This window comes from Rhea americana, unplaced genomic scaffold (assembly GCF_003343005.1).
Source record: "Rhea americana isolate MKP2758 unplaced genomic scaffold, rheAme1 scaffold_376, whole genome shotgun sequence".
Classification (NCBI taxonomy): Eukaryota; Metazoa; Chordata; class Aves; order Rheiformes; family Rheidae; genus Rhea; species Rhea americana.
Window position 1 is genome coordinate 405,171 of NW_028186508.1, and position 27,846 is coordinate 433,016.

Here is a 27,846-nt window from a genome sequence, read left to right on the forward strand (position 1 = left end):
AGCCCTGAGCTGCAGGACCAGGTAAAGTAAGGGGGGGGGGAGGGAATCAATAGTCTCATGTCCCTGTTTTGGTGTTTCTACAAGTGCAAGCGTCCGTGTCATCTTCGCTCCTGAACACAGCAAGGATGTGCTTTGTTCCAAGATCTTCTGTGTATACACCAGTTTTCCATGTGAGCCACTGCAGTCTTGCCCATGGACATCGTGACGCGTTTAGCACTGCATTTGCTGTGTGAGCGGAGTCCTCTGTCAGAGATCAGGCTTTCTCCCTTTCTCACAGCTAAGTTCCTTGGCCTGTCCAGCATAACAAGAATTTCATTACAGGGAGAAGAGATCTGTATAGGCAGAGGGAGAAATCATGTTTTCTTTCAGGTTCAGGAAAGCTGAGACCTTGCAGCAGATTGACACTCCAGGATGGCAGGCTGGAACCAGACGGATTTGGCCAGCACATCTCAGGCTGAATTCCTCCTGGTTGGATTCCCTGGGGTCCAAGAGTCTAGAYTCCTCCTCTTCATCCCTTTTTTCTGCCTGTACCTATTGATTATCATAGCAAACTCCATCCTCATCTACACCGTGAGGGTGGAGGAAAGCCTCCATTCCCCCATGTACCTGCTGATCRCGCTGCTGCTGACTGTCAATCTCTGCAGCTCCAGCACATTTGTGCCCAGGATGCTACTGGGTTTTGTCTTTGATCTCAGCCACATCTCGCTGGGGGGTTGCTTGGCACAGATGTTCTTCCTGTACTTCTTCATCATGTTGGATTGCAACATCCTCCTCCTCATGGCTTTGGACAGGTATGTGGCCATCTGCAACCCACTGCGCTACACAGACATAATGACCAGAAAATACCTGGCCAAGTTATCCCTGGCTGCAGTGGTGAGGAGCATCTCTTTCGTCAGCCCCGTTGTCATCCTGGCATCCAAAGTGCATTTTTGCCACTTTAATGTCATCGAGCACTTTGTCTGCGAGCACATGGCCTTGGTGAGCCTGTCCTGCGGGGACATCTCCAGGAATAAGATAGTAGGGCTCGCCATGAGAGCCATCACAATCATCTTCGACTTGGGCTTCCTCCTGGCATCCTATTGCAAGATAATCCGTACAGCCCTGAAAATTGCTTCTGGGAACATCCGGCACAAAGCCTTCCACACATGTGCCACTCACCTCATGGTCATCCTGACAACCTACCTCTCCAGCCTCTCCTCCTCGATAGTATATCGCATGGCGAAGTCCATCTCTGGGGATGTGCACAACCTGATCAGCATGACATACCTGTTACTGCCGTGTGTTATCAATCCTATCATCTACGGTGTGAGGACCAAAGAGATCAGGGAGCACCTGTTAAAACTGCTGAAGAAAAGAGAGTTGGTTTCAGTCCCCTTTAAGTGGGTAGCTACAAGCAAGCAGAGATAACCTCTCCCAGTGCAAACACTCAACATCCTGCTCATCACCATGGTAATGGAGCTCTGAATACCTTCTTCTCAGAAAGAGAGATCAATGACATATGACAAAAGTTAATTGCAAGGGCAAGTCCAAGAAAAAGCAAACCATTAAAAAGCCTGTACATGCCCCTAAYCAGCAATTTCCAACTTCTCTGAACCACTCAAGCACCACCAAGCCTCAGAACTCCCCCTCCGCACTCAAACTGCCTCCTGCAAGTGTCCAGTAGTCATCGCCACCCCGTGGCACATAAATTTAAGATGAGGGATTCGGTGTACCTGCTCTCCAGGGCTGCTAAACCCTGGATGCCCTGCAGAGACCATGGGGACGCCAGGGTATGGTACCTAAGTTAGTGGCAAAGGACACGCTGACTGAAATCAACCTGATCCGAGATGTAGCACAGAGTTTGGGATCAGCTGCCTTTGGATGCTGTGTCTTGTAGCTTTTCCCTGTTCCAGTAATTGGTACTACTTGATGGTTCACGTTGCAGCTGAGATACCCTGCCTCCTCGGAGTTGTCCCTGCTGGAGATCTTGCCAGTCGACCTAAGATCAGCTTGATCTCCCTTGCTCATGGAAGCTGCTCTGGAGCAAGTGTTAACTGGAGGAGAAAATATATCCTGCAGGTAGGTATCCTCCTGATTAGTGAGAGATCTATTTGATTTGCCAACACTCAGACCCAGAATGCTCCACACCCAGGAGTAGGAAGACCCCAAGCAATGCAAGGAGTCTGAACACAAGGTGTCTGCACGTGCATGTCTCCCCGTTCCTGGCAGTCACCAGTTTATGGACTTCTTGCATCCACAGTTGCACTAGATCATTTTACCCCTGTCCCCCAGGAGTTGCCTCGTTCTCTTTCATCAGTGCCCACCAGATGAGACAGGCTGCAGAAATACTGTGTTACGGAGGTAATTCCTGCAAAAACCTTGCAGCAGACAAAGAAGAAAATGTACAGCAAAAACACAGAGCTCGCCTTGCTCCCRTTTGAATTGGTCGTAAAGGCACAAGTATTGAGTGCGGCGCATAGCCAAAAGGACAAGCTTTTGTTGAGTGCAGCTAGTCAACAGRGAGCTCTTCTAGATGTTTCTTCCTGTTGTGGATCAGATATGATTTCTTAAGCATGGGCTACCTCACTTTTCAGAAGAGAGGCCAAAGCCTGAAATATTCATGCAAGTTCTAGTACATCTAAAGGCCAGTCCCAGTGTATCTCTACATACCCACTGAATATCTGACAGGAGAAACCATTTACCTCTTCTCCTCCAAATCATGTCTAAAGGAAACTACTCAGAAGCAATCACACCAGCAAAGCGTGTCTCCAGCAGCTGGGAAGAAGGGACAAGGCTGCAGAGATGAGGAGCACAGAGTGCTTGGGCCCTGGAGGGTGCCGGGGTGGTCAGAGGAGCACCGAGAGGAGTMAGGAGAGCTGGGTGGTTTAGTCCAGCAAAGTGGTATTTCTATTCTTGCAGTCTTGCCGAGTTTCCCAGCTAACGTATCATGTGGCCCTGAGTTAGTTTCTGAGTCAGGCCAGTGCTTTGGGACCAAGTTCAGCACTGTTGTTGTGAGGAATACCTCACTCCAGGACTCAGCCTCGCAGAGAAAATGCCTCAGGCTGAAGGACGGCAACAGGATCTGTCACTGACGCGCAGGGCTTTCTGCATGCCACTACAAAAGCCTTTGAACCCTCAGTATGCACTTTTGAAACTATGTTTTGCTATGTTTTTAGTCTATCAAAATAAAAAATCAACTTTACAAAACCTAGCCTAAGGTCACCATGTAAGACATGGCTGAAAACATCCACGTGGCTGTAGGACACCTGCCCAGCTTGGACAACCTATAAAACACACGAAACTGCGGAAACACGTATGCAGTGCGTGCACGTTGTGCCAACCTTCGCGACGGCGAGCGGCGTGCCCGTACTGCGCGGGACGCGAAGCGCGGCGGGGCTGCGCGGGGGGAAGATCGGCCGGGCGGAGCGAGCGGCTCCCCGGCTCTGCCACCGCACCCGCGTTCCTCTGCAACGCGGCTCCTCGGGTCGCGATCGCAGCCTCCCGGCAAACGCCCCCGGGTCTCCGYGCGGCTGCTCCGCCGGGACGGGCGCGAAGCCACCCAGGGACCCCGACACCACGTCCATCCTGTGCGGCTCCCTGGGCTCCGGGGGCGTCTGGCTCTGCCCTTCCTCCTTCTCCTGCCTCCGAGCGATCAGCAGCTCTCCACGCGGTCCGGGAGGGGAAAAGCCTGTGCTCCCTACGGACACGCCAGCTTCGCTTCCCTCTGCCTCGGGGCTCTGTGGGTCAATGCTGCTCTGCCCCAGGTATTACCCAGCTTCCTGCTCCCGCGCCAGCACCACCTTGTCCACCTGCCTGACGCTCACCCGGGAGCCCTCCACCCTGCTGGTGAYGGCACCGGGCGGGGGTGGGACGGTCTGCAAGACCCTAGGCTACACAGTCACCGCGTGCACACAAATGCGGGGGAGCTTAACCGCAGGAATGCTGAGCTGCGGCTTGTCCCACGGCCGCCAAACTCTCTCTGCCCCCTCCACCCCCCGGCGCTCTCCAGCATTTGACTGGTGGGCGCAGGGCCCCGGCCCTCCCGGCCTGCAGCAGCACACCCTGGAGCAGCGCCGTGCTCGGAGCTTTCCTCATCGTACCGGATGCCACACGCGACCCGGTCTCGTTCACCAGCTTCAGCCACGCGGTCCTGGAGGTCTCCAGCAGCCTGCGCGGCAAAGCCGGCCACACCTGCAGCATCCAACTGCTGGCAGTCCTCACCGTGTATCCCTCCCGCCTTCCTCTCTCCATCATGGCCTGGTAGGTTCGCAGGACACGCACAACTTGCTGCAGGCCAGCTCCCCTTCCTCCCACTCACCCTCACCGTTCATGGTGCAAAGGCCACGGAGACCAGCCTGCGCATCCTGAGGTCCCCGTGGGGACAGCCAGCGCCTCTCAGTCCACGGGAGCCTTGAGAACGCACCTCCGCTCACCACGGCACGGCACGGCGGGACCGCTGGTGCTGCAGGAACCGCTCCTCTGGAGACGCCAGGAACGGTCAGCTCCCCGCAGCTTTGCTGAGGGTCAGAAGCACTTGGTGTCTTGCTCCCATTGGATAAGCCCAGAAGGAAGCAGCACAAATAATTCAAGGTCTTGAAAAACAAGAACAGTCAAGGAAATGGAAAGGAGTGGGACTACACAGCAGGGACCACGAGGAAAGCAATACGAGCTGCAGGGATAGAAAAACAGAAGGCAATAAACAACGCTTTCCGAGTAGCAGAGGGAGGACAACCAGGCAGGGATCTCAATAAAAAACAAGGACATTTAGCTTGGATGTTAGAAAAAGCTTTCTAGCAGTAAGAGCGAATACGGTGCTTGGGGACCTGCATGGCTGGAGGATTTCAGATCAGGTCACATTCACACGCACCTGAAATGGCTCGAGGTGGGGATAGACGGCTTGGTCTCTCCAGGTTCCTTCTAGTGCTCGAATTTGGGAGCGGGGAGGGATTTTTTAACGTCTCTTACAGATGTTAATCATTTCAGATAGCTCTTACGTCCATTATCTCATTTACAGGGCAGTCAGGGTTGGTTAAGATGCTCACGAAGAGCCCAGAAACAACCCGAAGGAAGGATGCTGTGCCCACGTGGCGGCTGTTCCTCCCCCCAAGCTACCTCGCTTGGTCTCATAAAAGCTCCTACCGATCCCTACAAACCCTCCCTCCTCTCACTGCTACTAGGCAGCCAAACCTGGGCTGAAATTAGTAAATTACATGTCTGAACACCTGCACGGCAGTGCTACGCTGTGGGGATAGGAGCTGGCTGAGCTGCAAAATTAACACTAAACAGAAGGAGCCACACAGCAGTATTTTATGTGTGTTACTAAGTTTGACTTAAATGCTGGTGGAAAAAAATCTAGGCACTGCACGAGCTCCAAGGAATTGGCATCTTCCTCCTAGCGTAAATCCCTCATTTTTTAATGAAGCACAGATGAGTTCTGTGCAGAGATAGGGCGATCTGTAGGTATTTTTCTTTATTCGCCATCTGATATTTCTTAACAGCATCTATAAAATTATAGAGAACACTTTCTACAGCAAGAGCCCAATACAGAAAAAAGACTGTTTTAAAATAGGAGAATATGTAGGAAAGAATCTTAAGAGGAAACGCAAGTTCCTTGCTGCATTGCGGCTGCAGAGTTAGGAATCTCGGTTACGCTTTATTGCCATAAATTAAGAAGCAGCAGCTCAAAGGCACGCAGAGGCGAAAAAAAAATAAAGAAAACGTCAGAGTTCCTGGAGCTCAGAGTGGCGCAGTCAGGGCCGGGCTGAGCCCTAAACAGCCTGAGCGATGGAAGTAAACCCGGGGCTAGGAACGAGCCGAGAAAGGCTGCAGTCACCGCAGCAACAGGGCCAGAGCCCAAACCAGTCTTGACAGACGGGACCCACCGCCCGAAATCAGCAGCACGGGTCTCAGCGACGACGAGCGGGGAGTCCCGCGCTTCACCGGGGAGACCCGAGCGCCCGGGCACTTCCTCGGCAGGCAGCCGGGCGGCGAGGCAACGCGGTGCCGGGAGCGAGGCAGTCGCGGAGGTTCCCGCACCAGGGAGCATCGCTCTGTGCCGAACACCGTGGAAGAGGTGCGAGCGCAGAGCCCCGGAGGAGCTGCGGTATGGGGGTAGGTAAGGTTACTGCTCTAGATACGCGTTGAAAACCAGAAGAGTTGATTCAATAGGCACAATTTGCTATCTCTGAGATGATCTACACAAGAAAAATTTAAAAGCTATGGCACGGAAGAGATCCGGTGTTAGCAGCAGAAGAGAAAAACACAGATGCTTAGTTACAGACTTTAGGAARAAGTACCTGAGAAAGTCTCTCCAGCCTGTGTAATACGAGTGGTCAGAYTTAAAAATATGAATGCTCGAGTCTTTCTTCAGGAGCGGAGAGAGCACAAAAGCAGCCGGGAGGAACGGCTGGGCAGCGCAGACAGCAGCCTCGGACGGACGCACGTTCACCGCTCTGGCACAGACTCCTACGCACGATCACGGGTAAGTCCCAGAGCACCGTGGGTGCAAGTCTCAAAACCAGCTTGAACCACCCCAGATCTCACTGTCCCCGAGGACTGTTCCGTTCCTTAGCATCTCCTACCCACCGCTTCCCATCTGCTGGCACAAGCAGCCATGAGGCTGTGCAATCCACGGCAGTAAAAGCGGTTCCTTCTCAGGGCGGCGGGAGGCAGAGCCGGGCCGTAGTTAATGCCAGCGCAGGGGAGGCACCGCAAACAACGGCCGAGGGACTGGCCTCTGCGACTRCTATAACCCAACTGCAAAACCGTACCCTGAACTCAAACTGTTCAAGTGCCAGCAGCAAAGATCCTGGTCAAGTTTTCCACCAGGAAGTTTCGCACAGCCCCAAGCTTTGCTGCAGCGCATGACCAGACCCAGCAACGCAGAGAAGCACCAAAGCTGTGCTTGCTCCCAGGACAAGCCTGGCACCCAGAGTCAGCACCGAGCACAGCAGCTGGAGCCACTTCCACCGCCAGCACGTCGGCGGTGCTGCCACTCGCCTTTGGACTGACAGCCGCTCGCTTAACCAGGCGACAGACGTTAAGACAGCCAGATCTGAGGGGGTTCAAGCCTACATCTCCCGTGAATGTGCCCCACACCACCAGGAACTGGGCAGGGTGGGATAACTCCCTCCTTTCTCGGTTGAGGTTGGACCATTGCTGAAGACCACAGGRACATCAGATTCACACGGGCCTGAGGAGCGCGCCCAGCTTGGTGCCACTGTTTGGGATTCAGCCGGGAGCAGGGAGACCTGCTTGYGCACTGAGGAGCTGTTAGCTAAAGAAAGAGCTCGGAGCACAGCCCAGGCTACTTCTCTCAGGCAGCTGCTSTCCTCCCTGGGCCAGTCTTTCAAACTGCCTTTTGGTCGGTCTCCCACAGATTTTAGCCTTTTGGCTGCTGTGTCCCTTTACTAGCAAGGGGCATGCACCTCTTCCAGGCTTCTCTGGAGACCCGGATGGTCTCTCCACAGCAGCCCTTCAGGCCAAGGCAGGCATTAATCCCTTCCTCCGGCTCCCAGGGCAAGTCCTTAAACACTAGATGKTATCTCTGTCACTTGGGCTTTAACAGGACAAAAGGGCAACAAACACTGGCCACCTGGAAAGGGGCCCGGGTACAGCATGTGCAAGGCTCAAGGGAGGCTCTCAGACCAACTCTTTGCTCAGCATCTTCCCCTGACCCCTCCACCTCCAGGCAGCCCACGCTGTTACTACAAACCTCATTAGCACCCCTCACTCTCCTGCTGCTCCAGGAACCACAAGCAATCAAGTAGTCACCAGTTTAGGGCTGTAGCATCTAAACCCTTTTTCTTTTTTCTTTTTTTTCTTTTCTTCCCCTCCCCCGATTGAAAGCTCTATCCCTCTGCAGCTCAGAGATATTTCCTAGAGAGCAGCAGCACCTTGCTGTCAAGTGAGGAGATGTTAAAGATGAAAAGAGAGTATTGCTTTAGCCAAATCACAGCAGAGGTAACAGAAACTGATTTCAGGAGAGGAACTGGACCCAGTCAGCCAATGCAGACTGTTTCCCTGACTAGCGATAGCAGCTGGGGGATAAGGAAATGGAGACAGAAAAATCTGCTTGATCATTAAGAAGATAATATCATTTGTAGCAACAGGATGAAAGGTAGGAGACAGTCCAAAGGCCAGGCCAGGCAAGCAGTAACCAGGGCAGCGGTTAAAGCTGAACAGTGGACGGGAGAGAAACGGTGGCTCCCGAGCCCCTTTTCTCCAAAAGAAGTGCCTGCATTCAGTGCAACTCCTTGCCACTCAGCACCTCTAGCAGCCTGGCTTCTCTAGTAGAAAGCGCAAGCCCTCTTCTTTCTTACCCCAGGAGTCCTCCTACGTGGATCTGGTCTGATTTCAACAGCACTCAAGTTTAGTACCTCAAAGAGAGGCAGAAGCAAAAGCAAACTGCAAGAACAGGAAGAGTCTAGACAGCAGGATCCACAGAGGGAGCTACCTGTTTCTAGAGGGATGCGTTAGCGGTGCATTTTCCAGTCGCACCTAACCCTTCCCCCCCCCCCAAAAAAAAAAAAAACACTTTCCTTTTGATGCTTGAGTAAGAAGGGCTCATTTGATTGGGAGTGACAGCTAAGGGTGGATCTGGCTGCAGAGTAGCCAGCCAGCCCAGCTTTGAGCAACACTGCTCTTGACTGTAACTGATTCACACTGATCCAGATGGCAGACACAACCTAACACAGTCCTATCTGCACTTTGATCTCGAGATCAAAGAGTCATCAGATGGCCAGGAGCAGCAGCAGAGGAAAAAGGAGTCCATCCCATTAAAGTTCTCCAGTAACAAGTGAGAACAGAGGCACAAACATATTTTTAACTTTACTAGGCCCATCCATGGCTGTCAAGCTGCAGCTTCTCAGTAGAGTTTTGCCTCTAGCCCATACCTTTCCACACACCTGCTGGCAGCCCAAGACAACATATTTCAATTCTACCTAAACTCTTTCTGCTCCAATTAGTAGTTGAGGTTTGCACATTCTGCAAGAGGGATTCTGCTTCTCTATCACTCCTSCTCCAGTACCTGTGACTTCTGAACTTTCCAAAACTCTCTTGAAAGAGAATTTATGCAGTCAAAATGCATGTCTCCTCAGCCCCTTTTCAGTGAAATTTCTTGGGAGGCACAGCTGCCAGAGTGGTGACTAAGCCTAACACTCTTCCTTTGGAAGCAAAGAGAGATACTTCTCAAGTTATTTTCAATGGTGCCTTGTAAGAACTTGAAGTAGAAGAAAAGAGGGTGAGTACTGGACTAAAACACAGGCCATACGGGTTMAAGCCTTAGCTCTGGCAAAGTCACAGATTTACTCTGTGATCTCAGCCTACTTCCTYTGCATGTTCCTGAAACACAGACATGGTGCTTCCTCAACCTCTTCTTCATATCTACCTTAAGCCTCTTTCAAACGGCACAAAACCAAATGCCCTACCGAGTTAAGCATGGCTGCCCCAGCAAATACAGTGTTCTGCTCACATACACCATTTTACATGCATYGTGCCTTCAGAGACAGCTGTTTGCAAGGAACTGCATGCAGTAGGTACTAGGCTCAAAAACAAGGCCCCATCCTCCAGCTGCTACAATTCACTTAATCAATAAAGTGTTTCCAAGACACTGTTCACTCCTTTGACATTTTGCATTTTATTGAGTTGGGCTGGATTAACGTGTTAGTTGTATGGTACGTGAATTCAATAAATATTTAAGAACTGGGTGATGAAGCCCCATTGCATTAGCTCAGGGAGTTAAGTAGTGGAGAAGTAAAAACATATTATTTTTAAAAGATCAGATAACTAGCTGGGGTGGATGAATGTAGCTCTTGAAAGAAGATGGCGTGTGCACTTCAGAAGCCTTTCTGACCAAGGATGGCAAGGAAGCCCATTATCGGCAAACTGCCTGATAAGTTAGATTGGTTTTTAATACAGAATAAAACACACTGTAGCAGTTCTGCCATTTCCTGAGAATATTTACCAAGTGCAATGCTCTGCTCCATCAGCCTGAATGGAGGAGATGAAGTCTTCACCTGCAATACACATAGCACCAGTCCACACCTTTGAAAAACTTCTTGGAAGGGGAAGGCAGGCTTGGGGAGAGAGGGGACAAGGAGAGGAAGAAATGGCAGGAAAATGGCAGAGGGACCTTATTGGCATATCCACACACACTCCATCTTCTTAAGTCTAACATAAGTTGTTCCTTTGCCATGACAGGCAGATATCAAGCATACCACATGCCTAGCCCAAGGACATCTTTCTACGGTCTTATCATAGCAAAGAAAATCACATCAGTCAGCTCCATTTCTCTTTCTAAAGACGTGACTACCAGTCTTTAGTAAATGAGAAGAATTGTCTGAAGTACCCAGGGCAGATCATTAAGGTAAATGGCATTAACACTTTCCTGCCTGTTCAGGAAAGGTCCTACCGATAATACAAGACCATGCAAGAGCACTTAAGTTTCCAGGAAGCCCAGCTACAAAAGCAATATACAAACTTCTTATGCACACTATCCGTATCTGTGTACCAACCCCAATTCATGAATGGGGAAGCTACAATACACTACTGTGATCACTGCTCCTGCCACAGTTCCAGCAAGTCCCTACATCCTGAAGTTAAACTAGACATATCTAATGCAGAAAGAATTATGTCAGGTGGAGTGACTTTGCTGGTACTGCAGGGCTGATCTGTTAGGAGCCACACATCAGACACTCATCTCGGTTCTCCAAGGAGCACACCATGGCTGCTTTATTCCTCTCCTTCTCTTCCTCTTCTTTGGATGCTTTCTCTCGCTCTCTGAGTTTCTCTTTGTTCAAAGTGAACTGGATGGGGTTAGCAGCTGGTTTTGTCCTGAGATAGTACATGCCAGTCTTCAGACCCTGCAGAGCAAAAGCAGGAATCAAAGAGCAGTAATCCACTGGAGTTCAGGCAAACAATACAATCAAATTCTGGACTGCTAAACCTGACCTCCCTTAGCCGATATCTGTACCTGCCTCACAGTGATGCCCAACAGTCAAGATTAATGGCAGCAACACTATAAACATCCTCASTTATACTGTTCAAGAACTATTTTACTAATAACACTGATTCTTGGAAGAAAACAGTCGTTTACCCTTCCAAGAACCAGTGAGACCAACTGTTCAAGAAAAAGGAAAAAAAAAAAAAACTTATCAAATCCCATTCACTATCTGTTCTGAACAAGCTTCACCCCCTGCCCYTCCCAGATACCTGCTTCCACCCATAGAAGTGCATGCTGGTGAGTTTGCCATAGTTGGGTTCTGCAATGTGGATGTTGAGAGACTGGCTCTGATCAATGAAAGCTCCCCTGTCCGCTGCCATCTTGAGGATAGTTTTCTGGGAGATCTCCCACACTGTCTTATAGAGTTGCTTCAAATCATCAGGAATCTCAGGTATATTCTGAAAGGAATAGGAAGAGTTTCCCAATGTGATGTGACCAGCGACTGCCCGAATGTTCACATTATAAAAACAGGCTTCAGGATTGCTGAAGTTTCAGCTACTGGTGACTAGAACTAAAGCTTACTGCAGCTGAACTGTGTCACTGAACCCAAGCATCCTGTATATGAAAGCATCTAAGCATAAAGAAACCTTGCTTGCTGAAATAGGATGGCCTATTCTGGGGAATTTGGCAGGAGAAGCTGCTTTCAAACAGACCTCACTGCTATTTAAGACAAAACAAAAGGCAATTCAGCAGCTGGTACCCCCTCCCCTGTGAGAAGCAGGATGCATTTTATCAGCATGTATCATGCCAAGCACAACAGTTGCACAAGAATTTCAAACTCCACAGCATAAATGATTCAGTCCACACAGATTCTTCCCTGTCCATCTTCTAKATATGCATATTATATACTCGGTTCATGTCTCAAGCCTGTTCCCTGCTATGAAGTTTCTCCTTTATATTCTCTAGGATAAACAAGACTCTAAACATTTGCATAAGTTATACAGAGTAGAGCATCCCAATTTGGTATTTGTTCTAGTAATAATTAGCAGAAAAGTACGGTTCAATTGGAATTCTCTATTATATGGGCAGGTTCCATACGGAACAAATTACCACTGAGATCAGACACATCTTTTATTTCTCACGGAAACGCTCCACTTCACTTCACAGCTTTCCCCCTGCCCCAGGCTAGCTGAGTCACTCAAGGCAGACCTCAAAGCTCTGTATGGCAGATAAGCCCCAGACTGTCTAGCCAGCACTGCTCAGCCYGGTGGGAATGCCTACATTGTTCTCYCTGGTTTCTCTCATGTACCTGGATAGAGCCATTGTGAGCGATGATTTGGTTTTTCATCTCCTCATTCCACAGGCCCCTCTCTGTGAGATCTTTCAACAAGTGTGGATTCACAACCTGTAAGGAACCAAAGCCAAGAATGAACAACCTGTAAGGATCAAAAGCACTGTATATTCTGCTAAGCTGTATGTCCTGCCCTATGGCACAGATATACCTTCCTGGAAAGGGGCAAAACAACACTAGTGTGCACAGATTTTTAAGTGGTTCAGCAACATGGTGTACAGAATTGCCAACTGYACAGCTCTTTGGTTAGTGTTGAGGTGTGCATGCAGATGACCAGCCCATATGCAAGATTAACAGGGTAACAACGTGAGAAACTGCCAGCCATTATGGACAACATAAGGGGGAAAGTGCGTGGCCACTCAGCCTGAGACTAAACTGGTAAAATTGGAGAGATTATTGGATATTACAAATAGTGAAAGGGGAGTATACAGAACTCCCCTAGATAAGGAATGTCAAAAAAATGTAAAATGGAGGTGCTGGCTTACTAGGGTCACTGATTACAGCCAAAATTAGTAAATAAGGGTGTTAAAAGCAGCAAAACTGGAGCCAAAGTGGAAMGAATAAAACAGGTGCAGGTTGTTTATTTGGGAGGAAAAAGCAAGGCATGTGATTGTGGCTGTCTGGGAGTACCTGTCCAGCAGCCCCGCACCCAACCTATGCAAYGGAGCAGGACAACAGGCCTGTTGTTCTGACCATACCACACGGATTTGATTTGGGTCTGCAGGAGGAAATGCAAGTGCTTTCACGAACATCGATGAGGGCTCAACTCCAGAGGGAACGTAGGATGGACCAGACCTCCCTAACAGTTAGATTATCTCCTTATCTCATCTAGACCTCTTTACTAACTCAAGCCTGCAGAACCAAAATTGTTTCACACTCTCCTACGTGACAGGCCCCTCTACATCTGTAAACCTTCGACATGATGTCTTCACAGATTTGTTCAGTGCTTTAYGTGCAGCCCTTTCCTCAGGATTTTGCAAAGTAGCATTGTGGCCGCCATTCCTTTTCTGATAGCATGCACATCCCTTCCAGAGCTGCTTGCTATACCTGCCTCAAGTGCTTACCTGAAACTCTCCTGAGAGGACTCTGCGTGTGTAGATGTTACTGGTGTAGGGTTCAATGGATTCATTATTGCCCAGGATCTGAGCAGTAGAAGCAGTTGGCATTGGAGAAAGGAGAAGGCTGTTTCTGACACCATATCTAGTAATAATAGTCAAGAGAAAGCTTCAATCAACTGAGACAAGACAGAGAAGACCCAAGAAAAGCACAGTTTATATACTGTCTGCAAAGAGCAAGGAGAACCACTATCAAGAACTCTTTCTCACAAAGTTAAAGGATGTTCATCACCGTATTTTTCCAAATTCWGCTCATATGATCATAAATCACACCTACGTTTTTTCTCAGGATGACCTGAAAACTTCAGGTCACCTACAGTAAAAAAGAAAACTCCACTGAACTTGCAGTATGGGTTAACATGGAAGCATAATTCAGTCTTTGCTATTTTCATCTTTAATCAGAGGCCTTCCAAAATCATTTAATCATAGGAAAGGGCTCACAGGAGAAGAGAACACAAATTAAAAAAAAATAGTAATTGGAGGTACACACACATGCACTCACAGGCAAAAACACAAAAAGCAGCCCATGAAGAGCCTGAGACCAYTCCATATGCTAGACAGTAAACAGATTGACTAAAGTCATGTACATGGAACACAACCATTATGCAAACACATACAAAATGAAACAAAGTTCATCTAAATCAGAGCCTATGGGGTGGGCTCTCTGTGGTCTGAAAAAATATAAACCAAAGCAAGCCATCTACAGAACAAACACTTTTGAAGAACAATCTACTGAAAAATGACAAGGCTGTTTTTATGATTGCTCTGTATTTTCTTTTCAGTCAGTCAGAAAACATGTCACCACAAAAAAAAATGTAATTTGCATCTAATACAAACTGTGTGGGACTACTCACTTAGCAATCTTCTCCTTTAACGCCTTCCAGTCCCAAAGATCGGATGGAGTGACATTCCACATGTCATACTGAAGAATCTGAGGAACACAAGTGTAGCCCAATTTAGACTGAGCACTCTCTTCTCCACATTTTATAAATCACATTATAAATTGACCTATTATTACTAACTATTCACATACAGGAGCTTAGTTGAGGCTGACCTGTATAGAAGCTTACAAACACTCCAATTTTTAATTACCCTAAAGGAGTCAGCCTCCACAGGCTGAATCTTGCTTTGTTATTTTTCCTTTGCATTGCAATTTAACCCACACATTTCCTATGGCATTTAAAAAGCCAAATCATGGAGGAAACTTTACTACTCTTTGCACTGTTGCAACATTATCAGCTTAAGGTGTTTCAGTCATATTTTCTTCAAAGAAAGACCAAAGATCAGGTGCAGTAAATATTAAGTGCTTTAATAGCTTTGGTCCTAAGATATCGCCGTTCCTGGTACTTACTCCTTTGCTGACAGGAGAACCCTCATATGTTTCATATGGTCCTTGTTCCTTGGCAAGTTCACAGCTGGCTTCCAAAGCACCGTAATAAATGGTCTCAAAAATTTGCTGGTTCAAGCGCTGGGCCTCAGCACTTTCAAAGGGATACCTCATCAAGATGAAAGCATCTGCCAGACCCTGCACACCAATGCCAATGGGACGATGGCGTCTATTGGAGCGTTCAGCCTGCAGGGCACCCAAGTAGAGAGAATACTTAAGTTTAGCAGAATCACATAGAATCATGGTTCATTCTATGTTTGAAGGGACCTCTGGCAGGAATTTTCACTTCTACACTTGCTTTCATTTGTATTGACCATTCARTCTGTTGCAGTAACCCAGCTTCCAACTCAGCCCAGTTCCCCACAGTYTGCTGTTTGACAGGGCAGGAATTTTAAAACTTAGATTAAGTCTTTAGGAGTGAACGCCAGTTTTAAATGTTCAATTTGACACAGAAAAAGAGAATCATGATTTAGAAATGAACACTAAGCACTTCCTGAAAACCAGACCCCTGAAGACATTCAAATTCAGGCATTCACAGAATGGTTGAGGTTGAAAGGAACCTCTGGAGATCATCCAGTCCAACCCCCCTGCTCAACCAGGGTCACCTAGAACATGTTACAAAGGGTTGCATCCAGGTGGGTTTGAATATCTCCAGAGAAGGAGACTYCACAACTCTGGACAACCTGTTTCAGTGCTCTGCCACTCTCACAGGAAAAAAGTTCCTCGTTATATTCAGGTGGAACTTCCTGTTTTTGTTTGTGCCTGTTGCCTCATGTCCTATCGCTTGGCACCACTGAAAAGAGCTCAGCCCCATCCCCTTGACATCCTCCCTTCAAACATTTGTAGACATTGATAAGATCCCCTCTCAGTTCTCTCTTCTCCAGGCTAAACAGGCCCAGCTCTCGCAGCCTTTCATCATAAACTGCATATGCTTCAGAAATCTGATTCTTGCCAGGCTTGGATGCACACTTTGGGTATTTGCTTATTTCCTCCTCCAATGCCAGTCTCAGCATTCAGCTCTGCTGCTTTTCTTCCTGTGTTCTCACAGGGCAACAAACTCTGCTCCTGTTCTTTAACTGCCATCCCCTCTCTCCACCTTCCTCCCAGAAAGCTGCCTATGCACCCTCCCGAAAATGCACAAAACCCACACCTCAAGACTGAGTTACACCTTCTTGRGATCTTACCAGGATCTGCTTTTCACTATTTCTAGGGCTATTCTGTGCTTTAWGGACAATAAAATTGTCCATATTCTGTGTCCAATTTCCACATAAATGAAAAAAAATGCAATCGCAGAACTATCTCAAGGGAAGACTCTCTGTATGACTGCTTCACTAGGGAACTGTTCTGAGTTGGAGCTAAAGAAGTCACTAACAACAGACAGGTAGCTAATAGAACTCCCAACTGTTTGTCAAAATAGTTTTAAAAAATGCTCTTTGATTCCTTCTGCTGAAGACTGAACACAAGTTACTAAAGAACAACAACTACTTTTTCACCACACTCTTGACACTCTTTGARCCCCATATCAGCTCAGCACACTACTCACCTCTGGCACAGGGTAGTAGTTGATATCAATGATTTTATTCAGGTTTCGGACTATAACTTTAGTGACTTCAGCCAGCTTCTTGAAATCGTATGTGTGCTCTGAAGTGACGTACATATTTAGGGCTATGGAGGCTAAATTACATACTGCAACCTGTGGAGGGAGGGGAATGCAAGGGAAAGAACAGGCATATCAGCTAACACTCCATGCAAAAATACATACAATCCCAGTCCCTTAAGCCTGTTCTCTAGCCAAATTGTATGGAAATAAAGAGTTGAAAACACAGAACCCAGCAAGCTGCAAGGCTGGAAAAACATCATTCTCATTTCTGCACACTCTTACAAGTTGCAAAAAGGGTAACAACAATTCAGTGAAGTTCAATAGCTATCAAGGCACAAGTATCACCAGAAGAAATCAGTTCCCTGGTTTGGTCAGTCCTGCTACCTATAAATAGTCCTTCCAGAAACTGAACTTAATCATCTCTTGTGTTGCCAGAATTAGCATACTGATTTCAGTATGAGGTTAGCAGAATCACATAGAACCAYAGTTCATTTTATGTTTGAAGGGACCTCTGGCAGGAATTTTCACCTCTACACTTGAAACTACGTTAGGGTCTTTTCTTAATATATWTTTTTTTAACATTATCATTATTTCCAACCCCAGGAGAAACAAAACAGGCCAGCCAAGATTTCTTGTGCAGTCCAGGCAGGCACAATGGCACTCTGTCTCTTCTGGACTACTCAGAATTTTATGACTGTGCCAAATGAACCACTGGCAACTGATAGAGTAGAAACTGACTGTTTCAACGCTCAGGAGAATTGCTGTACAAGAAATTCCCCATGCTGTAYTAACACTAATTCATTCTATGTCCTTGTTTCACCTTTGTCAGTGACACTGCAGTACAAACATGGATTATTTTGTAGATAATCTATGTTAGGGAAGTACRTAGGAAACTTGAGGGAAACTTATTGAAATGCAAGTCTGAGAGTAAAAGAGGCATGGGTTTTACTAAGGCATTAGCTTAAGAGGTGCTTACATCAGCTACCAGCAAGCCAAGCAGCTTACTTCTCTGCCAAGCTCACCTCTCCATCAAGCTGCTGGGGATTTGATGAATATCTCTGTTTATAGCAAATCTCCTACAGGAGTTGGGAGGAAAGGGGAAATCCATATATGCAGACTCAGTGGAACAGCTGTAAATACTCAAATCAAAACATCCTCAGAAAGTTTTCAGCTATCTTTTCCCTTCTGCAGCTAAAGGGCAGAGATATCCTAGAAAGCTGTGACAGACTCAACACAGCTTTCCTAAATGCCCCAAGTTCCACTTACCTCATCTTTGCTTGTATACTCCACTATTTCTGTGCAGAGGTTGCTGCATTTGATGGTGCCCAAGTTCTGCTGATTGCTCTTCCGGTTGCAGGAGTCTTTGTAAAGCATGTAAGGGGTGCCAGTCTCTGTCTGAGATTCGATGATGGCATACCAGAGTTGCTGAGCCTTCACCACTCTGCGGACACGGCCTTGCTTCTCATAACTGCAACAAGGCACATGTTGCTTATTAATGGCCAGCCTTTCCAAAAATAACARTGGAAGATAGTCACGATGAACACAACACAAGGTTCCCAGGAAGGCAGGAGCCCATTTGCTTCTGATCTATGAGAGTTCTGAATCAGCCAAGATAGCCTAGAAGCAAGGTACCAAGATTATCCTTGCTTAAAGTAARTAGAAAGCTTTCACTGGGCTCTCACTACAACATTCTGCACAACTAGTTCAAAACAAAGTCACCTACCACTTTAAGCATAAATCCCTTCAGAGTCTCCCTTTAACAAGTTAAATCACCATTTGTATGTAATCCTATTTTGAGCAGCTCAAAATTTGAAGCAAACAGTAATTAGACATTCCCTGTCTTTATCCTTTCATGACTGATAATGGAACTTGGTGACTAGTTGTGAGCCAATACCACACACCTGTGCTTTGCCTCCTAGACACCATAACAAGGACAGTTCCATGAATGGATGACCACTACTTAAAAGTCTGTCCACTTCACCTACCTCTCATACAGTTTCTCAAATTCCTCTCCCCAAACCTCATCTAGACCAGGACACTCATTTGGACACATTAAGGACCAATCCTGTAAGAAAGTGAAAGTATCCRTCAGAAAAAGTTTTAAACACTCTATTGTTAACAGCTTTCAACTTCATCAGCAGAATGTATCAGTTAAACATGCATTGCCAACATGAGCACATCCTAGTATATATATGAAAATGCATTATGCTTCTTGTCTGAAAAACTAGAAAATAACTCTGTGAGCAGACTAAGGGAAGGTTAYGTCTCAGGCTAGTCAAATTTGTCTAAAAACAATTATGAATATTTGTGCTCAAACTGAATTTTTAGTCCCCAAATGACCAATCCAYGATACAACCTCTATTAAAGCATATACAATCAGCCATATGAAGGTCAATTTACTGAGAGGAGTCTGATGCTTTACAGAAACTCCAGAGTAAAAATTTAGCGTAACAGTATTGGTACTAAGTCATGGGCTGTAAAATTAAGCACTGAAGCAAAGTATCCTACCAGAGTTCTCCAGCTCTATTCTCTACTTGCACATCCCAGCTCTCAATCTGGGCACTGCAGCTCTTTTAGCAAGTTCTTTTGCTGCTAGGAAGAGAGCTCTGTAACACTTCCTGAATTCCATCCCTGGGCTGATCAGCTATTTCTCCATTAACAGACCTAACCTGCACCAATCAAGCTTCTTACCTGGTTGGTTTCAACTCGCTTCATGAAGAGATCAGGGATCCAGAGGGCAAAGAAAAGGTCTCTGGCTCGCTGCTCTTCTTTCCCAGTATTCTTCTTTAAATCAAGGAATTCAAAAATGTCCAAATGCCATGGCTCGAGGTAGATGGCAAAGGCCCCAGGTCTCTGAAATACAGTCAGGATCAGAACAAAGTGCTCTCAAAAAATACACCTCCCACACTACTGCTGAGTGCACATAGTATCCTAAACTATCCAGGACCTAATTTTATGGTCATGTAAAGGCAATTTCAGAGTGTTGTGTTACTGTTGCTCTCACTTATTGGAACTGAGCTTTGCCATGCTGCTAACTTCAAATTCTTAGTTAAAGAAAAAAGAAAGCATCAAAAATCCATTTCCTCTATGTCAACAGGAGCTTCATGAATCTTTGATTTTATRCTGTTTGAGTACAAAGGATACTTATCAAGAAACCTTTTAGTCTTACATCTTAATTCAATGTAGCATACTCAAGGAGTGACTGATACAAGAGGTTGACCTTACACATCTGTATTCTACAGCAGACATAAACCAAAAGATACAACTGCATGATAAAATTCATAGTGAAAGGGGAACACCAGAATATCAACAACAAGAGGTYAAAAAGTTCTGTTTTGATTATATGCTACCTACAACCACTCCACCTGCTCACTGGTGCTGCAGGGTCAGTTTTCCACAACAGTGAAAGAATCCCTTCCACTGCTCAGAGGTTCCACTCACCACCCCAYTTCTATCCTACTTTTATGGAAAGTGGGTACCTTGTTACCACCTTGGTCCACATAGCGGGCAGTGTTGTTGTAGACTCTTAGCATTGGAACAAGTCCATTGGAATTKCCATTTGTCTGCAAAGGCACAGGGAAAAAAAAAACAGTACTGAAAAACAACTGCCTGAAGAGATGGGCCTGCATTTTCCATATGCCTTTTGTCTGTCAGCATAATTCCCATGCTGAAAGCTAGCAGTTGACCACCCCAATCAGTTTATTTAATCAGGACATTTACAGAGGTTTCATACGCTGTGACTTAAAAAACACCCAAAACACAACAACAACAARCACAATCATCTTAAGTAGTTAGACRTATAAAAACAGCTAATTCATGAGCCTATAAGCACACTCCTAGGCTGCTAATCTGTAAAGAAGCTAGAACTGTCTGATCAAGCAAGGGAGTGAGATCTGATGATCTGATCCTCTTTTTCAAAGGACATCCATTAGGAAACCAAAATACTAAGGAAAAACCGCCTTTTCATCTTAGTCATACTGAAAAGGGATGAATTATTGAGCTAGACTAACTTCAGTGCTAAACTTACTTGATAGAAGTAGCACTGATTTGGCAACTGCAGAACAGATATTTACCAAAACTAGAAGGTTACCCTCTGCTGGGTACACCATCTGCACACTTACCCCAGCAATATAGCTGCCAGTGGCTCGGATACAGCTCACAGCAAGACCAATGCCACCAGCAGATTTTGAGATCAGTGCACACTGCTTGAGAGTGTCATAGATTCCCTCAATGCTGTCATCTTTCATGCATAGCAGGAAACAACTAATGGAAACAAATAGCTTTAGCATATAAAGATTTAAACATAAATCAAAATGTTTGACCAGGGCTGCAGAAAAACAAGGGTAGATACTGAATCTTTAATATGCTATACAAAGCAAATAAATAAAACAAAGAACATAGTTTGCAAAGTGGAATAAAGAATAGTATTGGAGAACATCACAAACCTAATTGTATTAATGAGACCTTGTTATGAAAGCAAAGCATTTTCAAAATCAAATCTACTTCAAATCACTTATGCTTGCTACTTATGGCATATTTTAGAAAACAATTAACCAGGCTTCATTTTGTAACCTGCAGAACTTTAAGTTACTTGCAAATAAAAGTAAAGAGTGCAAACATTTCCGTTAGTTTTAGAAGCTTAAAGATGCCTTGTTTTCCCCCCAAAGACATATTAGATATTAATTTAACAGCAAGTAGTTCTTAAAACTTATACAATAGAATCACAAAAATGCAGCTGTGACAGAGATTTCATTTGAAAAGACTCAATCTCCAAAACTTAATGTTCGTCCAATTATGCATTAGGCAAACTGGAAAGCCAAAGGTACCTGGAGAGCTGAGGCCGGTTGGTGCCTGCATTGAACAGCGTGGGTGAAGCGTGGGTAAACCACCTTTCAGACAGAAGGTTGTAAGTTTCAATTGCAGCATCAATGTCATTTTTGTGGATTCCCACCGATACCCTCATCAACATATGTTGGGGACGTTCAGCAACTAGACATGAAAAACAGGAGGGGTGGGGGAGAAGAATAGCAGTGTGACATTTACAATTAGTTCAGAGAGCCAGAGGTGAAGCAATAAGCTACAAGCAGCATTTAATGGGCCACGTTAGAGCCATTGTTTTCACTGAATTACGAAGTAACTCAGGTTGGAAGGAACCTTGAGAAGTTTCTAGTCCAATTTCCTGCTCAAAAAATGGTCAGCTAAGCGAATCAGACCGGGTTGCTCAGGGCTTTATTCAGTCAGATCTTGAAAACCTCCAATAATGAGGACTGCATAACCTTTCAGGCAACCTGTTCCAATGCCTGCCTGTTCTCAGGGGCAACCTGTTCCAATCCCTGACTGTTCACAAGGGGGGGGGAGAACAAAACAAACAAACAAACAAACCACACATTGTATTAAAAGTTAAAATCCAATCCCGCATATAAACACTAGCATCTAGGTTTACTGAACTATAATTAACCTCTCACTGTTCCAGTGTCCTAGGCATTTCAAACTTATTAAAAAGTGCCTAGCACTATGGAACAAGTTATCAGCTTGTACCTTCTACATCCTAGGTAACAGGCAGCTTTCAAACCACTAGGGTCCTTGCAATAGACAGGTGAAGTATAGTTGCCTACTTCATGCTGCCATTATTTGGCACACCCATGTAAACTTGTCACTCTGCTGCTCTTAGTGACCAGCTGTTTCTTCATGCACGCACATTACAGCCACAAAAAAATGCTAGATTAGTAGGTAAGAAGAGATTTGTATACGCCCAGAGAAAATCTATTTCAAACATGTTGCTTGGTTGCTGTTTTTCAAAATAGTAGCCAATACTTCGCTAGAATGCCTTCCTGAAGGCTATGAGGTAGCCTATCTGCCCCCTCATCCCCTGCTCTGAGCCAAGGCCTTGACTTTTAAACAGTACATTAAATTGATATAGACAGTTCTTACCTTTTGAGTTGATTTTCAGCAAGTAGGAGCGCTCTAGAGTCTTTAAAAACAGAAAGTGCATTTTAATAGTCATTCAGATTTCAGTTCAAAAAAATCTYATTACAAAAAAAATACAAGCATCTTCCTGCTCCTTATCCCAGGCTTCAACAGAGGYGCCAAGCCTGCACTCCACTCCTTGGTCTTGTTAATGGCATAGCATATTAGGTGACTAATTACTAAAACCAGAAGGCGGCTGCAAGACWCTAACGCTGAGAACTCCATGCTTTGCAGTATGGTTTGGTAGTGAAGGAGTGAGAAGGTCAAGACTAGCTTTCACCCCATAGTGAATTAAAGCTGGAAGACAAGAGAGCRCTTGTTCTCCAGAACTCCACCCCTCCTTAACAGTATTATCAATCATGCTATAATGCTTTTTGAGTAACCTATATCACAGTCCTGCTATGCTGAGTGTTTAACACAAAATGACAAATATGGTAATTCTACAATTAAAATAGATATCTTTTCAGCTTGTGCCTAATAAATTAACAACAAAGCAAAAGGAGGAATTAAAAAGGAGTTGGCATGGACCAAAGCAGAAGTGGTCAAGAGAGTTACTAACAGTGGTAAATACAGGAGATGTCAGAAACTGCACATATTTGCGCACGCACATAACACTCCTTCAAGATACCTTCTTCTTTCCATCCTCGCTTATGCTGTTTCAGCAGCTGTTCTGCTCTTTACACTCTCTATTTTTTCCCCTCACTACAACTTCCCCCAAACCAGAAGGCACCATATCACATGCTTGTTGACAGAAGAGTCCCCCCTGCACAGTTCTAAGCAAAAATCACTAGTTCATTAGTCAGTAAGGCCAAAAATGCATCTGAAGTAGCCAGTCCTATGGAAAAGCTGAACACTCTCTGCCTAACCCTTCAGAGAGCCCACTGAGTGATGCCGTGAAACGACTCAGCAGCGAAACAGTGTGTTAAGAGAGGACCAGGAAGAGCAGATGGTGGAAGCATAGTAGACTGGACTGCTTGTGGGGGAGATCGTTCCAGCAGCATGGAAGACTACACAAATGTGTGGGATGACACATTGAGAGCAACTGTTACACAAAACAATGGGGAGAAACGAAAATCCCCTTGCTGGATTATTAGATTCTTTCCCTGATAGCATGAGCTAGGCAACTTCCAACAGCATTCACTACTGTTTCCTGCAAAAATATTAGAACTCAACAGCTAAAATATTACACCAGCAAAGGGGGCAAAACAGTTGCAGCCCCTTGCAAAGGAATTGTCTGTAATCCCATCAGATAGTTAGCTTCCATGTTATCTCAATAGCTATTTTCCTTCTGACAAAGAGACACCCCACTTGACATAATGACTTTGGAGTCATTCCAGACGGAAGCTCTGGGTTTTGATGATCAAAGGACTTCTGGTGTTCCTCCCCTGCCACACATCATCTCACCTTGTACTTTCCTTCAGTAGTGTCAGTTTATACCATGCACTTCTATTCCCAGTCGCTAACTAAATTTAACTKAACTGTGGGTTACCCATGCATGACAGCAGCAGAGGAGAAAACTAAGCATACAGGTCTGTGCTGCACTAGCTGCACAGAGATCCTTTTGGGCCTTGCCCTCTGCATGGAGTTACAGAAACAGAGCTAGAAAGACTTCTGTAAGGTCATTCCATCCCTCTCTGTGCCCCAAGGCAGGTTCAAGTCTGCCTGATAGAGATCACATGGGATCACTTGGTTTCACCACGCCAATATAGCCCACCACTTCTGTCGACACTCAGGAGTTCTCAAAACTTTTAAGGCTGACAGAACAACAAACAAGCAAACAGGAAAAAAAGACACATCAAGATGTACAGCAAAGCCAAGATGAAAGTACATGATTCATGCACCTTGACAACTGCTTTACACAGGTACTCCTTCTTTTAACAATTCCACTAATGTCCCATCTACCCCAGTGCTCTCCTTGACAAATCTTGACGGTTCTACAAGGGTTTCCATCCCCCTAAAAGACTCAACTCCAAAACATCATCAAAACAGCAGTATTCATACCATAAGAAATGGGGGTTTTTTACCTTAAAACCAAAATAGTTGTAGGAGAAGTCTCTGTCATAGATAATGGCAGAATTCAGGCGCTGAAAGGAAATAATATGGAGAAAGATTTATATTTAAACTCAGATTATTCATGGCTCATATTTTCAATAAAACAATGATTTCATTGTTCAGTTTTTCTGGCCTCGCAAATCTGGTGAAATAGATACCAGACAGGAAGGAATAAAGCATGGAAGAGCACTTAGTCCCAAACAACAAACGCACGGTTTTAAAAAATTTTTTAAGTACAATGCACAATCATTGGCTACATTTTACTGAAGTCTCTAACTAGATACTAAGGAACAGAAGACAGAACCAAAATGTGAGTGTGCCTTGTTGATAAGAACACAGAACTGGAACAACTTGAAATCAGACACCAAACCTCATCTCCCCCCTTCTGTGCACATAGAAGAGGTTGCTACATCAAAAGGCATTTTTTTCAAAATTAATTAGTTGCACGGATCATGACAATGAGGACATCTAAGAAAACAGACCTTGCTACAGGAATATCCTTAAACGAAGGAAATCCCAAACCCTTCTCTTTTACTCTTCAAAACAGAGCAGTTATCTCCACTGGTTTCTGTATTGTGTGTTTTTTTTTTTTTGACTAAAGCAGACATTGTTTACTTGGAAATAAGAAAAATTGTCTCTACTAGTTCACTGAATCTTCAGAACTTTAGAACTGGAGAAATGTTACATACATCTTTGTTGGCCAAAACTATCTCTAGTGTTTCTTTGGAGATCATTGGTGAGTGCTTCCCATTGTGAGGGTTTACATAGTTGTAGAGATCATCCATCACATCTACAACAGAAACATATTTAAAAAAGAGAGACAAAGTAAATCACCCAGACACATGTATACATATTTTGTCATTAATTTTCAAGGATTTAACACAGGACTACTCCTCCAAAATAACCCCCTCCAACTCTATATGCATATAACCCCTCACCTTCATAACACTCCCCAACTTCTTTTCTCTCTGCTCAGTATTATTATTTTCTATTGACCTTAAAAAGGCACTTTGCTTAGAGATTTTTCTAATAAAATTCATGATCCAGTCACAGCTAGAGAATTTCTGTCTAGCCAATATAAAGTTCAGCAGGTAACTCCACTTTAGAAGCGATAAGCTTTTCAAATTGATTCTCTTTTCACAAGTTTAAAGAAGTTTTCTTTTTGAAAGCATGAAAAGTGGGTAGATCCTAATTTTAATCAATAACATTCTTCTCTTTTATAGAGATATTTTCACAAAACAGGTAACTTGACTTTCCTGGAGACATGTATAAAACTGATGTTTTTCATTTCCATGGCATTTTAGTTGGCCTAGGTACTTAATTTCTGCTAATAAAGAGGTTTACATATTTATATCCTTCAAAACTCCTACTCCCTTTCTGACTAACTGCTGTCCAAGTGYTCCCAGACAGACTTACCACTGAATACTTTCTTAGTTTCTTTGTGCAGATTGGACACTGCAATCCTTGCTGCCAGGATAGCATAGTCAGGGTGTTTGGTAGTCAGAGTTGCAGCCGTTTCAGCAGCCAAAGTATCCAGTTCCACTGTCGTGACACCACTGTATAGCCCTTGAATCACTTTCATGGTGATCTGGGCCTGAAAAAGCAAAATTCTGCAGATTAGCTATCTCTTGCTTAAATATTTTATATATAYATATATACACACATGTGTGTACATATATATATGTGTATATATACGTGTGTGTGTATACACACACAAATAAAACAGATATATATGTATATATTTTATATATATATATATGTATATATTTATATATATATGTATATATTTTATATATATGTATATGTACATATGACATATGCTGTCATGGTGTATCTATGTACACATGGTGTTTTAACAATTTAAAAGATACAAGACATGCTTCACTATAAGCAGTACTTTTCATTCTATTTGAACAGAAAACAACTTAAAATACAAAACCCTCTTGATAAAGTACTTTCTCCTGAAATTTTGAAATCAAATGATATTGGGGCCTGAGAGAGAGAGCAGGGAAACAGCAAAGAAAATAGAACAACCACCAAGAACTTTCTCTCTGCAGACAGACAGTTTCCTAAAAGCTAGAATAAAGTAGCAGCAAAGTATGTGGGAAAGTCACATTAAAACTGTATTTGCTTGGAAGTTTTATAAAGTCAAGCTGCATTTGGAGCTTTAAAAGCCTGATGAGACTTGGAATAAGTCCAGGAAGAAATCATAGAATCAGTAAGGTTGGAAAGGACCTCCAGAGATCATCTAGTCCAACCTCCCTGCTCAACCAGGGTCACCTAGAGCATGGTAGACAGGGTTGCATCCAGGCGGGCCTTGAAGATCTCCAGAGAAGGAGACTCCACAACCTCCCTGGGCAACCTAGTCCAGTGCCCCGTCATTCCCACAGGGAAGAAATTCCCTCTCATGTAAATTATCCCACACACTCCTGCAGAATATATATAAATTCCTTGATTCACATAAAATTTGCTTCATTATTAAGATGGGGATACCAAGAATCAGGGAGCCTTATGAACTTTATTTCTGTCCCCATCAGCAACTCCCTGTGTCACTGAGATCAAGTCAACATACTTTCTGTTTCAGCATCCCCACAATGAAAAGTCACTACCACACTTCCTTCTGCTCTCTACTATCTATAGCTGACGAGTGTTACTTTTGGCACAGAATGAATGTCAGATATTTTACAGATGCAATTAAAGATAAGAAAATAGATCATAAGATCTTGGAGATGTGAAGAGTCTAAGCTGGTAAGTAACAAATGAACAGACTGGCTTTGCATATCTGCATAGAAGTCTCACAGACTTCAATGGATCCGTGAGGMTGCTAGTCTCCACACAGGCTGTGGAAGGAGAAGCTTGTAGAGGTGGGAGCAATAAACACCCCAAATCACACACAGCTCAGAAAAGCAAAGGAGGGATATTGTAATGGCAGGGGAGTTCTGTCAAAAGATAAAGGGCACCTTTCTATTTTATTAAAAGAGGAGTAAGAATTATTTTCTGTACAGCATTGTTCAGATTTGTTAATTGAAACAGAAAGCAATCAACCAAAACACACGAGTTAGAGCAAAAAACAACTCTAAGTGCAAGAAGGGCAATCGCTTCCCCTAAACCTAGTCTCAGACTTTGTACTTGTGAAGTGAAAAAAAAACAAAACACAAGCAAGTAGAAGAAACATGTTATGAAAAATTTGAGTAGTCGATATATTTGCCAACAGTTCCCTCACAGACTGCCATGCTTGGCTTTTCCTTTGCTGAAAGGAAGGAAAAACCCCTACAAAGCACCTGCTCAAAACTATTGGCTTTTAGCAAAAACCACCACAAGAGGCAGAGAGCAGGAYAGCAGGAGAGAGGATAGACTCACTCACCGGATCAACAAAGTCAGCATTGAGCCCATAGCATAGCTTCTGGATGCGTGATGTGATCTTGTCAAACATGACACGTTCTTGGCGTCCAT

General features: G+C 44.8%; 2 protein-coding genes across 2 annotated transcripts; one reads left to right on the forward strand and one right to left on the reverse strand.

The window, feature by feature from the left end:
• Positions 1–408: 408 nt before the first annotated feature.
• LOC146591357 (olfactory receptor 52K1-like) lies at positions 409–1,432 on the forward strand. The gene has a single exon (XM_085313083.1). It carries the CDS (start codon positions 412–414, stop codon positions 1,405–1,407), a length of 996 nt encoding a protein of 331 aa, XP_085169209.1. The 5' UTR covers positions 409–411; the 3' UTR covers positions 1,408–1,432.
• An 8,165-nt stretch (positions 1,433–9,597) lies between these two features.
• Positions 9,598–27,846, reverse strand: RRM1 (ribonucleotide reductase catalytic subunit M1). Its single transcript, XM_085313093.1, has 18 exons — positions 27,758–27,846; positions 25,810–25,987; positions 25,083–25,183; positions 24,366–24,425; positions 22,306–22,345; positions 21,201–21,363; positions 20,496–20,637; positions 19,854–19,937; positions 19,066–19,227; positions 18,360–18,439; positions 17,641–17,842; positions 16,318–16,467; positions 14,739–14,960; positions 14,242–14,318; positions 13,337–13,472; positions 12,231–12,326; positions 11,191–11,379; positions 9,598–10,841 (listed from the first exon to the last, which is right to left on the reverse strand). The coding sequence occupies exons 1-18, from the start codon at positions 27,824–27,826 to the stop codon at positions 10,653–10,655; spliced, it is 2,340 nt and encodes a 779-aa protein (XP_085169219.1). The 5' UTR covers positions 27,827–27,846; the 3' UTR covers positions 9,598–10,652.